The 12,913-nt window shown below is 37.5% G+C and overlaps 2 protein-coding genes across 4 annotated transcripts; one reads left to right on the top strand and one right to left on the bottom strand.

Annotated features, from left to right (window-relative positions):
* The first annotated feature begins 1,531 nt into the window (after positions 1 to 1,531).
* Positions 1,532 to 5,851, top strand: LOC137941544 (protein ABA DEFICIENT 4, chloroplastic-like). 2 transcript variants are annotated; one of them, XM_068787002.1, is made up of 6 exons: positions 1,532 to 1,754; positions 2,515 to 2,737; positions 4,475 to 4,575; positions 4,657 to 4,785; positions 4,874 to 4,962; positions 5,450 to 5,851. In XM_068787002.1, exons 1-6 carry the CDS (start codon positions 1,719 to 1,721, stop codon positions 5,589 to 5,591), a joined length of 720 nt encoding a protein of 239 aa, XP_068643103.1. In that variant the 5' UTR covers positions 1,532 to 1,718; the 3' UTR covers positions 5,592 to 5,851. The 2 variants fall into 2 exon arrangements, with proteins under 2 accessions (XP_068643103.1, XP_068643104.1); XM_068787003.1 differs by having other exon boundaries at positions 1,533 to 1,754; positions 2,515 to 2,728; positions 5,450 to 5,850.
* Positions 5,852 to 9,638: 3,787 nt separating this feature from the next.
* On the bottom strand, positions 9,639 to 12,647 carry LOC137942026 (acyl-acyl carrier protein thioesterase ATL3, chloroplastic-like). 2 transcript variants are annotated; one of them, XM_068787697.1, is made up of 6 exons: positions 12,363 to 12,647; positions 11,605 to 11,705; positions 10,379 to 10,488; positions 10,195 to 10,290; positions 9,960 to 10,106; positions 9,639 to 9,853 (listed from the first exon to the last, which is right to left on the bottom strand). In XM_068787697.1, exons 1-5 carry the CDS (start codon positions 12,563 to 12,565, stop codon positions 9,990 to 9,992), a joined length of 627 nt encoding a protein of 208 aa, XP_068643798.1. In that variant the 5' UTR covers positions 12,566 to 12,647; the 3' UTR covers positions 9,639 to 9,853; positions 9,960 to 9,989. The 2 variants fall into 2 exon arrangements, with proteins under 2 accessions (XP_068643798.1, XP_068643799.1); XM_068787698.1 differs by lacking the exons at positions 9,639 to 9,853; positions 9,960 to 10,106 and having other exon boundaries at positions 10,201 to 10,294.
* Between the last annotated feature and the right edge of the window lie 266 nt (positions 12,648 to 12,913).

The raw sequence follows: 12,913 nt of genomic DNA, 5'->3' as shown, positions 1-12,913 counted from the left end.
GTCCTCTTTTGTAGCTTTATAAATGGATAATTTAGGTGTAAACTCTCTTTTTATGGTTCTACAAGTAGATAGTTTTAAGTGTAACCCACATAATAATTGTTGGTTTACTCTATATAAATCCAGTAATTAGGTAAAATATCAAAACTATACAAAATACATACACTTAAGAAATTCTTTATAAGTCCTTAAAAGGTATATAATTTATCTAAATCTACTATTTTATGAAAGATTGTTCGGTAAATATAATTTATAAAACTATATATAGCTTAATTTAATAAGGCACCTTTGGGTATGCTTATTATACCAAATACCACCCAAAACAAAGTATCAAGAAAATTATTTTTTTACTATTTTTCATTAAAATTTTCTCTAACATATTTTTTTCATTTGTGCTTTTATAGAAAACAATGAAAATTAAATATAGAATATATGTCCACATTAGAAATAATATAAATATTTTTATATATAACAAAAAAAAGGTTGGAGTAAGAACAACAAAAATCTTAATATTTTAAATATTTTTTTATTTTTTATCTATTTAACATTTAGAGGCAAGAGGAATAAAAAATAATTAAGCAAAACAATTTCTAGTCTAAAAAATGATAAAAACAACAAAAAAAACCCTAAATCACTAAATCGCTGTTAGTGTATTTTTCAAGAAATATTAAAAAATTATTTATACTAAAAATATATTTCCAGAGACTATTAATGCCTCATGTTTCTTAGAAACACTTTTCTTGCTAAGAATTTTTTGCCAAGATGGACTGTAAAACCATATAGAAAAATTTAGAACAAGTATTTAACAATTGATACTGTAATATTTTCAACACATGGCAAATTTTAATGGTAATTTTATATTTTATATTTTATATTATTGAAAATTTATCAAATAAGTATGGTAATATATGAGATTAATTATTAGGGTTTATCTATTTCCTTGGAAAAAAACACTAATAGGACCATTTAAATTTTCATTGGAAATTTTTAAAATTTTCCATGTAATTTATAGTAAGGCACACTAATTTTACCTGATTTATTGGAAATATGTATCAGGAAAAAAACATATCTGGCTTTGTCCTGTGATTAAAATTCCAACAGGGGCATTAACAGGCCTAACTATTATTTTAATAATTTAATTTTATGGTTATGCTATTTTATTTTCCTCTTTTCCTCGTCCAATTATTATACCGTACAAAATCTACGGTCCGAGTATCCGGAATAGGGAAATAACTGTCGGTCACATGGGTCTTTGGCCTTCTGATCTCCGAGTTGGCAACGTCAGAAGGTTCAACTACTTGCGGTCCTCCCACGTCATCGCTCCGTCCCACGTGGGTTGGCGACTAAGGTGGTCCACCACATTCGCCACCCGGCCCCTCACCGCTAGATCACTAGAACGTAATGACATATATATCCTTAAAATAGGCGCAGAGCAAGAGGAAAAAAGGGAATTTTGGTCCATGTAAGTAAGATTTTTAGTCATTTGTTGAGAAGCCGTGCAATTTCAATTTTCCGAGAGGAGCGAGAGGTGTTGGACGATGGACAGGAGCAAGGGAAGAGGAGAAGAGTGTTTAGTGCGGTGCGGGATGAATCATTTTTCTTTTCCGAGGTTCCGTCTGTTCTCTGCTTTTCTTTGTTATTTAAAGACTCAGGTGGGCTTTGAGAAAACGGTTGCCTCGGGTCGGCGTTCTTCCTCCCATTGACGTTTTTGCTTGCAATAGATGGCTCTGCTCTGCTCTTCCCAGATTTTTATCATGGTCATCTCCTCATCCCTTTATTCCGTTGTTATTGTGTTCTTATTTATCGACTTCTGAAGTACTATATGCTGGTTATTCTTGATGGGAGACATGATAAGACCTTAAAATTATATTTTTGTATATCTCATTATCTGTTACCTTCTGGGATAGTGTTCTTGCTGGTATCTTTTTATGGATTATTATATGTACTTTAAAAAAGTTTTCATTCAGATTTACATTTGGTACCGAGAATTCTATGTTACTTAGTTCGTAGGGTGGAGATTTCACATGATGGTTGACTTGCCTTTCATGTTATTTCGGATTTGCGAATAGGATATATAACTCATTCTACGCGTTGGCTCTCTGCAGTTGTTAATTAAATTTTTGTAGAGTAACTTTTCAGTGAGACATTGATTTTACACTACGAGACTCACCGGAAGTCTAATAACTAGTCAACTTGTGGTCAGGGTTCTGCCATACTTCAAATAGTTTTCTTCAATGAAGTTTCAGATCCCTATCAAAGAGTAAAATGCATTCTTATGGCACCGATTTATATTAACATGCATAATTTGCTACTGGAGTTGGAGTTAGTTGATTGCCCTTTAAAGAAATATAAGATGATATGTAAACTTTCATGTACTTGTTATGATTTGAGAGCCTACTAGAGTCCTACTGTAGTGTTCTACGAAAAATGTAGAAAATAAGTCCTGCTTTGACATTCATCCTTCTCTGGTTCTTCCTGATGAGTTTCTTCACTGATCACATGGTATCTTTTGCGTAGGCCCATCGATCATCATTGGTTAGTTTTCCTTCTGGTGCAATAGAAAGCAGAACTGTCTTTGCTCCAGAAATATCAAATATTGAACTCTCTAGTGGGAGGGTTACAAGAATAGCTCACGTAATGAGAATTCGCTCGAGTTTCATGGGAGAATTAAGATTTGGCCTTCAGCCAAGAGTTGCAAGGCTTCCATCGCTCAGAAAATGCTTAATTCCAGGTGCTTCATGTAATCCTTCTTCTAGTAATTTTAACATTTTCTTTAACCTGAAATATGAGCTGCTGATGTGGATTGTCTTCACTTTCTGCAAACTCATTTCTGTATCATCTTCTTAGTGCAGTTGAGAATGGGAAAACTCAGAAGTCAATAAAAGATAAAACTCAGCAATAAAAGGCAAGAGGATGAATCATAGTGGGCAACTTTTAATACTATATTTTTTTCAAATGTCCAAATCCTGATTTTGCTTTTTGAAAGTTGTTCTTTCGAGAGGTGGGGTATGTTATTAGAGGTGGAGTTTGTTATTTATTTGACTTGAATGGACTGGCCTCATAGTGATTATGGGAAAAATGAGACTGAAATCCCTTTAACCAGACTTACAATCACAAAAGCTCAATTTCTTAATTGGGTTGTGTAGTTTCAAATGCTTTTTCTTTAGGCCTGTAAACATTATTTTTGTGATATTAATTGCTCTATGAAACTATGACCGTCATTGTATTATGGTTTACTGTACCCTGTTCTATTGATAGCAACTGTTACTTTCTATTCAACAAATTTCTTGAGATATAGCTTTTGTTTCAAGGAAGATTCTCCTCTTTTCTATTATGTGCTTGGCCATTATAAAGGAGTTTGATAGTATTTATATTGTTTCATGCATTATCATGAGTTCCCTCTACAGTGTTTGGTGGCTCGTCTTTCTGTATTTTTGAGAAACTCTCTGTTCTTAAAGTTTCAGCTTTTTTTTTTCAACATCATTCTGAAGTCTCAACTTCAAGTGCTTCTTCTGTGCCAGATGTGTTGGATATTTTAGTTTTAGACAAGAAATTTTGGAAAAAAAATGGAGTAATATTAGAAGTCTTTCAATTCACAGAGTCCTTTTTGTTTTTTTGTTTGAAATGCATGAGGTTCAAAATGTTGACTTTATAATTTAAGTGGTAGTATCTCAGTGGTTCAAGCGTTTCTCATTCTGAGGTCTTTGATTCAAGTCTTCTCAGTGGTATCTTGGCTGCGCCATACCAATGCTCAAGAAAAAGAATTATGCCTTTTTCCCATAGTTTTACTTCAACTATGAACCATCTTAGTCTGGAATACATGCCTTTGAAACAAAGTGATGGATATCTTTTTCATTTGAATTTCTGGAATTCTCCGGAATCCAAATGAGAAATTAGGTTGAGATGATGGTCCATGCTTGTGGTTAATCTTTCTTCTGAACTGCTAGGTAAAAGGAATAGTCAACTGAAGTGCTCACTTGAAACAGTTAATGAGGCAGGATAGGTAATTTGATAAAGCCAAAACGATTGTATGTACCTTACAACCTTCTTTGACCACACTACTAGTTGGGAACTTTAGCTGCAATTTCTCCATATTCCATGTTTGAATTGTGTATGTGTAAAATTTTCCTTTTGGAGTGAAGCCCTCGTTCAAAAATGCTGTTTCTAGTCAGTTGGAACCAAGTATGAATATGATAGAAGTTTTGAATGTTAACTGACCTCTTACTGTTTAAAACCTTTTGTTGTAATGTTATATTTTCTTCATTTTTAGGCCAACTCCCATCAGCTCAAAAGAGGAAAAAAAACTTGCCAATATGTTTAAAGTGTATATATTACTTCATGTGTTTGATAGATGGTCTTTCAGCTCTTCTGTTAGTTTGATGCTTAATATTAGTAACCACTTTTTTCTTGGCTTCTCATCATCCACTCTTCAAGGAACAGGCTGAACTAAAATTATCTTATACAACGTTTCTTTCAGGGATTACAAGTTCTCAAATTGCTAGTAATGTTTTCACTCTCGGAACAGCTGCAGTTCTTCCATTTTACACTCTCATGGTTGTTGCTCCTAAAGCTGAATTTGTAAGTTCTTCTAATGTAAGAACTTGAGCATGTCTGCCTCTATTTGCCATGAAAAATGATCAGTGTACATCTCATCTGCAGACCAAGAAAACTATGGAGAGTAGCATGCCTTATGTCATCCTAGGGGCTCTTTATGCATATCTTCTGCATCTTTCTTGGACACCCGACACCCTTCAGTTAATGTTTGCCAGTAAATACTGGTTGCCAGAGGTTTGTGTATACTCTTGCAAAAAGCATCTTGTGTTACTCATGTTGATCCATTTCACAGTTAACTATGACAGTCTGAGGTACTTCACAGCTTCAAGGTATAGCGAAGATGTTCTCCAATGAGATGACCTTAGCTTCTGCATGGATTCACCTCTTAGCTGTTGATCTTTTTGCTGCAAGGTCTGAAAATATGTTCTGCGCTCCCTGTTCATACTCGTAGAATGCTTCTGTACATAGTCTCATAGACAGTTCGTTTATACTGATGGGAAAAATGGGAATCTCACTACATTTGGAGAAATCTAGTCCAGTTTGATCCCATGTTATGGTAGGAATTGAGTATCAATAGGAGCAATCTCGAATAAAACATGATCCGACCTTTAAAGCTCAAATGGCATTCCCACTGTATATTAGATCGTAAACAGAAACCACCTGGATGTCTACCATCATCTGATCAGCGGTACTGCTACAGTCGTTTCAGATTGAAGGAAGGAATCTCAGTGATGAGTTCTCAAGTTGTTGTGCATAGCTATGCACATGCTATGACTTCATTGTACGTTAATGACAGATGCATGTGTTAGCTTCTCCTCTCTTGCGTTCTTGTAGTGGCATTAGAGAAAAGAATTGAATAGCTTAGTTTAGTGTATCTGACATTCTTCTTGGTTTCCAGGCAGGTATATCATGATGGCCTGAACAACGAAATCGAGACTCGCCATTCAGTTTCTCTGTGCCTGCTTTTCTGTCCGATTGGAATCCTCACTCATATACTTACAAAGGCTCTATCTGGAAAGGCATACTTGGAAAGGCACTAACTAGCAGAGCCGAAGACTGAGAAACAAAATGCTTGCCAAACTACTGCTGCTATGTTGGATAAGCAGAAATTGGTATAAATATAATTTGTGTGGGAATGCTGCGGCATGCCAGTCAAACATGTTTACATTCATCTGCCTTTTCGGTACTACAACAGGGATTAAAAATAAAAAAATGGGTGCACCTCTTTATCATAAATTTTACAGGGGAATGCCCTGATAAGCTTAGAAATTTGAACTTGAAGTACATTTCGGGAACTCTTCCGTTAGCATGGAAAGGCACAAGACGTATCTCCTTTCTCAATCTAATCCCGAACTTCTGATCAACTTCTTCTTTTACAATATTGATCAAATGGATCATGTTTTTAGGAAGTTGACCTGTTAAAATTGATGAAAAAATTTGCATGTAGTTTCGACACCTTTGCTCCACCCTTTCAATCCCGTCTTTGCTATCAGTTCTCTTGCTGAAACTCCTAGACCTAGCTTTAAGCACAGAATGTGAAAACTTTCAAGGTGCAATTTTGAATTTTCTCATTTATTACAGTTATAATTTCTTTTAAGTAAGAATGAAAACCTTTGAACGGTTTCAGAGCACCATAGCTCTTCATCCTGAACTTTCCGCTCGGAAACTTATTAGGATTTCATATTTTCGGAATATCCTCGCATGTCTTGCACACATTGTTGCAGTGGCATCTGCTCTTGTAACCGGTTGGGCAAGACTCCGTAGCGTGCCTTGCAGCTCCTCTGCTCCGATTCCCAAAATACTCAGCTCCTTCAGGAGTCTCAACATCTTCGCCTCTTCCTCCGAGTTGTTGTTTTCTCCCTAGGAGTAGCTTGGAGGCGTAAATTTCATCTATCCTGATGCATTTAGGGATCTCTGTGAGTAGTCGAAATGGATTCAGAAAACCGTGAAAAGACGCGAGAGGGGACGCGAGAGGGGAGTGTTTTCTGTCAGAACCACAAAAGGATGTTTCGGCCCTCCCGCCTCCCCCGCTTCTATAACCTCGTCTCTAGAGCCGAGAGCTCTATCAAAACTCACTAGAAGCTTTGTCTCTCCCGTTGCTGCTTTCATTGACACACACTATGGATCAGACTAGTTGATCCGCCACGGCTCTGGTCGAACCCATGGCTGAACAAATAGTTCTGGCCGTTATTATGTTAACCAAGGGCGAACTCATTCAACACAAGGGCGCCACCCTCCTCACTGTCAGATATGCAATCTTAATGGTTACTATACTGATTGATGTAACCAACGTTATGTCCGTAGTGAGTCCAATGAGTCTCATGCCCATTTTGTCGAGTCTTTCATAGGATTGTACATTCTCATTGGATTTGCACCCTCAGACTAGTTCTTGGATACTGGGGCTTCCACTCATATGTCTAATAATATATCCATCTTAGATCAGTCCACTTCGTACACGGGTAAGGCCTCTGTAATTGTTGGGAATAGTGCTTCTTTACCTATCTCATATACTTGTATTCTCTCTCCTACCCCAAATATTAAGTTGTTAGATGTTTTAGTTGTTCCACATCTCACTAAAAATCTTCTCTCTATTAGTAAATTAACGTATAATTTTCCTTTAATTGTTACATTCGTACCTCTGGAATCTATCATCAGCTTTCTTGCCCATATACACCTGCAAAAAAATAGATGTGCAAAATGCAAACACTGTGACTGAAATTGGTCTGACACTTTTTTTTCACTCCCATGTCTATCCTAGCTTTTGGGTTGAAGCTTTCAGCTCTACAACTTACATCATCAACCGTTTGCCCACATCACTTCTTGACGGTATATCATTGTTTGAACTTTTATATGGTCCCTTTCCAAATTATGAAATTTTTTATCATTTTGGTTGTCATGCATATCCTTGCTTACTTGATTATATGTTTAACAAATTTTTACCTCATAGTATTTCATGCATTTTTTTAGGTTACGGTCCCTCTTATAAAGAGTTTCACTGCCTTGATCCAATCACCTCACGGATCTACATTACCCGCCATGCTGAATTTAATGAAAACAACTTTCCTTTTATAAAATCATTTCAAGCTCACCCCCTTTCCTCTCTCCATTTTTTCAACATTCTAGAACCCAATCTTATCCAAACAAAAACTCCTCCTTCCTCCTCATACCATTCTCCACACATTACTCAATCTGGATTAAACCCATGTTCAGTTTGTACTGATCCGATCGATGAGTCCATGCAGACCACTGATTCTTTTATAGGTCCCTCTTTGTCGCACCAGATTTCCAGTCCAGAACCTCCCGAGACACAAATCATTTCTACTCCTACTCCTACTCCAGTCTCTACACTACCGTTGGGATCTCATCTTATACTAACACGAGGTAAAGTTGGTATTTTCAAACCACGCCATCCTGCCAACCTCTGTATTGTGGGCTCCTCTAGACTTCTCTTTGCTCTCCTTGTCTCTATTGCGCCTAAAGCATTCAAATTTGCCGCTAAGAATCCTGCTTGGCTTGTTGCCATGGATGAAGAAGTTAGAGCTCTGCAAATAATCGGACCTGGATTTTAGTCCTTCGACCTGCCAACACCAATATTGTGGGCTCCAAATGTGTGTTTCAAACCAAATACCTGCCTAATGGATCCATTGAGAGTATCGAAGCATGCCTTGTTGCCAAGGGCTACACTCAAATCCCTGGTCTTGATTACACTGACACCTTTAGCCTTGTAGTAAAAGCTATTATTCTCCGAGTTGTGCTATCTATTGCTGTGACCAACAAATGACCTCTTCACCAACTTGATGTCAAGAATGCGGTCCTCAACGACACTCTCACTGAAAATCTTTACATGAAACAACCTCCTGGTTACATGGACCCTCATTTTCTGCATCACGTTTGTCAGTTGTAGAAAGTTCTCTACGGTCTCAAGCAAACTTCTCATGCCTGGTTCCAGTGCTTCAACTCATTTGTTACTCAACTTGGATTCTCTTACAGTCGTGCTAACACTTTTCTATTTGTCTTTCATAAGCATTCATATACTATATATCTGCTCCTATATGTTGATGACATAATTATTACTGGCAACATCTCAGCTCTTATCACTAGGTTCACTCGTGAGCTTAATTATGAGTTTGCAACTAAAGATTTGGGTCCGCTCATCTACTTTCTTGGTCTTGAAGTTTTACCAACTACTGATGAATTATTTATTAGTCATCTCAAATATGCAAAGGATATGCTTAGCTACTCAAAAAATGGAACCAGGCAGCGAAGGTGGCTGGCGAGCAGCTGTCGATGACGACAATGGACGGAGGGGCTCGGCAGTGACGAGGGGAGGAAGAATCCCCCCCCCTTGCTCTCGCTCCCCCGCTCCCACTCCTGAGTCCCCGACTCTTGAGTCCGTTAACGAGACGGCTCGCGAGCTTTCGAACCGAATCATAACTCGGTCGAGCTCGGCTCGTTAACACAAACGATCTTTATCTGGGTATACTGAATTGAACCGAGCCGGAACCGAGCCGGCACGGTTCGAAGCCACCCCTACTGACCATCACTTCCCAAGATACAATGGACTTTTCTACCTTCTTAGACGTGCACAATACTAAGCAGGCCCACGAATTCTTTAGGACCTTTTATGATTGCATAAACCGAATCGAATGTAGAATATTTCCTCATTTTCTTTCGAGAAGACTCTTACTTCTCTCAGGAAGACTAAAATCATTTTCTTCTTTTCAAAATACTCTCATATTTTGCTGCGTACCTCTTGTGCACAAGCATGACTTTTATTTTAAAAATTTCGACATAAAATTGTTTGATAGAATTCTTGACTTTCTCTATTAAATTTATCTTATTAATTTCAGTGTTTCAAAACTTTTTCAGTCTTTATGAAAGTAGTTGGCTTTAAATCTTAAATTTATGGATCGGATAATCGTGTATGCGCCCATAACCTAAAAATTAGTGTCTAAACATATAAATTAAACTATGAATGTTGTAGAAAACTGTGTCATTAAGCTGTGATTGTTGTTGACATTATCTACGTAATTGAGTTAAAGAAGAGGTTTTGCTACTTCATAAAGCTATCTTTAAACTGTGCCCAATGGTAATGACTACAATGACATTAATAAGAATGAATATAACAAAAAGAATAATGCTTTTTATGTGAAAGTTTCCTCATTTAAAGGTAGAAATTGTTGGGAAGCATTATAAACGGTCACACTCATACATAGAAGCCAACCATTAACCCAGCCAATGCTAGAGTTAAAGGAACAGTCCCTTGCACCATCGACAACAATTCATGAAACTTTCTGCTGCTCTGCAGTTGAGAAAAAGAACTATTGTGAGTTTCAGTACCTTTTTGCCACCTTATAGCATATAAAATAAGTATCATATTTTCAACATGGAGAAGGTGAATGACTTACATTATTTTCATTTTCGTAGAAAAACCGAAATCAGTTGGACTCGTAGCGAAGAAACTGTACCAACTTTGATTTCATTTCTGCAGGAAGGCGTACAGGCCTGTAACTTTTATCTAACCACACTGCTGTAGCCTTTGCTTCCAAGATGGGCTGGAAGAAAAAGTGACAGAATACTTTGGTAAGGCCGTCAATGAAAAACGGAAATGGAGCATGAATATATATATCTAAAGACTATTACCTCCTGGTTTGGTAATCTAAATATGAAATGTTCAAAGAACATGCGGGCGGCAGAGGAACCAGAGATTCTCACCTTCACGACAAACCTATCACCACTCTGGCTGTGCAAAACACCACAGAAGTAATCGGGTTATAATTACCTATAGAACATGAGTTTGATGCTTAACTTATGGAAGAAGGTTTACTCTTAAAGGGCCTAGAAATTTAAGAGATAGCTCTGATAGCGCAAGTGCATCTCCCGTGCGAGCCACTGCATCAGCACTGATGCCAATCCTTTCAAGAAGTTCATGACGACCTGTTCAATATTATGCAAGAAATGAGTAAGTCATAAAATGATATAGCAAATTCATACAAAAAAAATAAGAAAACAAAGTACATAACCATAATGAATATGATAAGGCTACTTGGACAGGTACAAACAAACAAACAAATAAACATCAGACGTTCCAAGAATAATTTTTGAAGGAAAATTACAAAAATATTTTAGACATTGAAAGAGACTAGGTGAGTACCCAAGCATATCAAACCAGTTGATCATCATCATTGTCATCATTTTCCATCTTGACCATATTTGTCATTGTTTGGAATGTATCCAAATAGCTCAGATAGGCTTTATAAATCAAGGACTAGAGAAGGGCTGGGGGTTTAGGAATGTATCCAGAAATAGTGAAGAATTGTTGAAACGGTGATAGTGCAAGGTAGTGAAAGTTTAGGGAAAGGAGAGATCAAGGGCTGGGGGGCGGGGTGGAGTGAAAGGTAGGAGGTAAACACCTCCAAGAGCCTATGGCCAATCCACTTAAGCTGGATAGAAGTAAAAGCTGAAGAGGGTAACTTAGCTGCTATAAAGAAAGTCCTTTAAAAATTTGTTACAGACAAACACAACAGAAATCCAAACAAAAGAAAGAGATAAGGCCTGCATACTATGCACAGAGGGCTTGGCTACACAAAGTAGCAGTTTCTTTTCAGACAAAATAAAAGTGGATTGCATGTTGTCAATTGCAAATTTATTGTAAGGTCTTGAGTTTGAGGGCAAGGCATTGATGTACTCTGTTCCCTGCAGACACTTTTCGGTCCATCTCCTCCCTCATTTTTTTTTTTTTTCCGCGCGGAAGGGAGGGGGTGTAAACTAGTGCCACTCTTGCCCTACTACCTTTTATCTTCTAGCCAGTTTTCTTTATTGGTAAAATGAATGAAAAAATCAGTACATTTGTTTCTGACAAACAAATGGCAATTTCTTCCAAGAGTCCTTTCTTCTCTATTAACAGTAGGCTACTATATGCAATTACAACATCCTTGAGCAACCAAACTACGTGTATGATCCATAGAACATAAGAAACTAATAAACATTACAGCCACAGAATATCATTTAAGCTGAATAACGGTCACAATATTGATCATAAAGGAACCTCACCATGCTGGCAGTAACTAGCATAGACAGCATTGTTGACTACACCATATTGATCAAGTTCATAGTCTCGTACTTGAAGCTCAACATCATGAAATCCACTCATCCTTAAAATTTAAAAACAGGCAGTCAATTTTCAGTGAAGAAACGTCAGGTAACTATTAAACAGGTAACATAAATAGGCAGAGCAAATGGTACACCACTGCTCTGTTGAGGCGTCCCAGAAAACCGCTAAAGCCACAGAAGTATGATTGTAAGAATCCGAAGTAATGTCATAGACTAGTTAAAAAACTGCATTGTCAAATTTAAAACATTGTTCAGAAGTCTTTATGTGAATAAAAAGTATCGTTAGCCAAAATCTGATCAGAACAGTGAAGTAACATCCAAGTATCGACAATCAAAAAAAATAAAAAGCGTTTTCCCAAATATTTGGGAAGAGATTGAGAGCACAAAACAATCGATGGTTAAGAATCACACCCGTTGCATTCCGAAATAAAAAGTTTGGACACCACATGCGGGTATTAAAAACCCACAACGGAGGTACTATTAGTCAGAATTTGATCAATCGTTGGGAAAACCCATTAGGTAGACAAAACATACTGGAAAGACGAGATCGGTGATTTAATATCACAATTTTCATAGAAAATTCATGCTAAAAAAGAGCACTAATGACATTGACGCTAATTTGTTCTCACAGCCGACAAAGTGATTCCCATTACCATCACTAAACGGAAACAAAAAAGGGGGAAAGACCAAGCCGTTACCCTTTGCCTGCTTGAAAATCAAATGCTTGCATTACAGTCACAGGAGAACGGCAAAGCCGTTGAGGCAACTTCAAGGGATTTCTCGAGCGAAAAGGCCTAGAAACAGGGAGAAGAGGTGATGCAAGAGGGTGTCCAATATTCGCTGTAATCTTGGATCCAGAACAACAGAGAATCGTGTGAGCATTGCAGAGCAAGCCCTCCATATTTCTTCTAACTATCAGAAAAAAGCCAACCGGGGGAAAAAAACAAAAAAAAAAGGCGTCTTGGTTGCGTGAAAAACCAGGGCAGTGGCCAACTACCAAATTTACAATCAGCGGCCGTTCATCAGCGCTTTGGGGGCTCCGACGTGATTCAAGAAAAGGACCAACCAGCTTTCGGAGTTGGGTCCCACAGAACGCTGGTCTTGCATTGCAGGTCAATCCACATAACCAGAAAACTGAGTATACGAGCTTCAAGTATGCTTCAATATTATACATACGAGTTACTTGAGGACTTATGAAGCACATAGCTTGGATAATTCAGGCAAATATTGTTTTAGTAATGTTACTAGA

Source organism: Aristolochia californica, unplaced genomic scaffold (genome assembly GCF_029961685.1).
Source record: "Aristolochia californica isolate CCGP_79_NKW_82.1479 unplaced genomic scaffold, dmAriCali1.0.hap1 SCAF_9, whole genome shotgun sequence".
In the NCBI taxonomy this organism is placed as follows: domain Eukaryota; kingdom Viridiplantae; phylum Streptophyta; class Magnoliopsida; order Piperales; family Aristolochiaceae; genus Aristolochia; species Aristolochia californica.
This window is presented reverse-complemented; position numbering and strand designations above follow the sequence as displayed.

Coding starts and splice junctions, on each gene's coding strand:
- LOC137941544 (XM_068787002.1), top strand. CDS start 1,719: ATGGCTCTGCTCTGCTCTTCCCAGATTTTTATCATG. Junction 2,738..4,474: donor CTTAATTCCAGGTGCTTCAT/GTAATCCTTCTT, acceptor CGTTTCTTTCAG/GGATTACAAGTTCTCAAATT. Junction 4,786..4,873: donor GTAAATACTGGTTGCCAGAG/GTTTGTGTATAC, acceptor GGTACTTCACAG/CTTCAAGGTATAGCGAAGAT.
- LOC137942026 (XM_068787697.1), bottom strand. CDS start 12,565: ATGGAGGGCTTGCTCTGCAATGCTCACACGATTCTCTGTTGTTCTGGA. Junction 11,706..12,362: donor GATTTTCAAGCAGGCAAAGG/GTAACGGCTTGG, acceptor TTAAATTTTAAG/GATGAGTGGATTTCATGATG. Junction 10,291..10,378: donor AATTTCTAGGCCCTTTAAGA/GTAAACCTTCTT, acceptor TTGCACAGCCAG/AGTGGTGATAGGTTTGTCGT.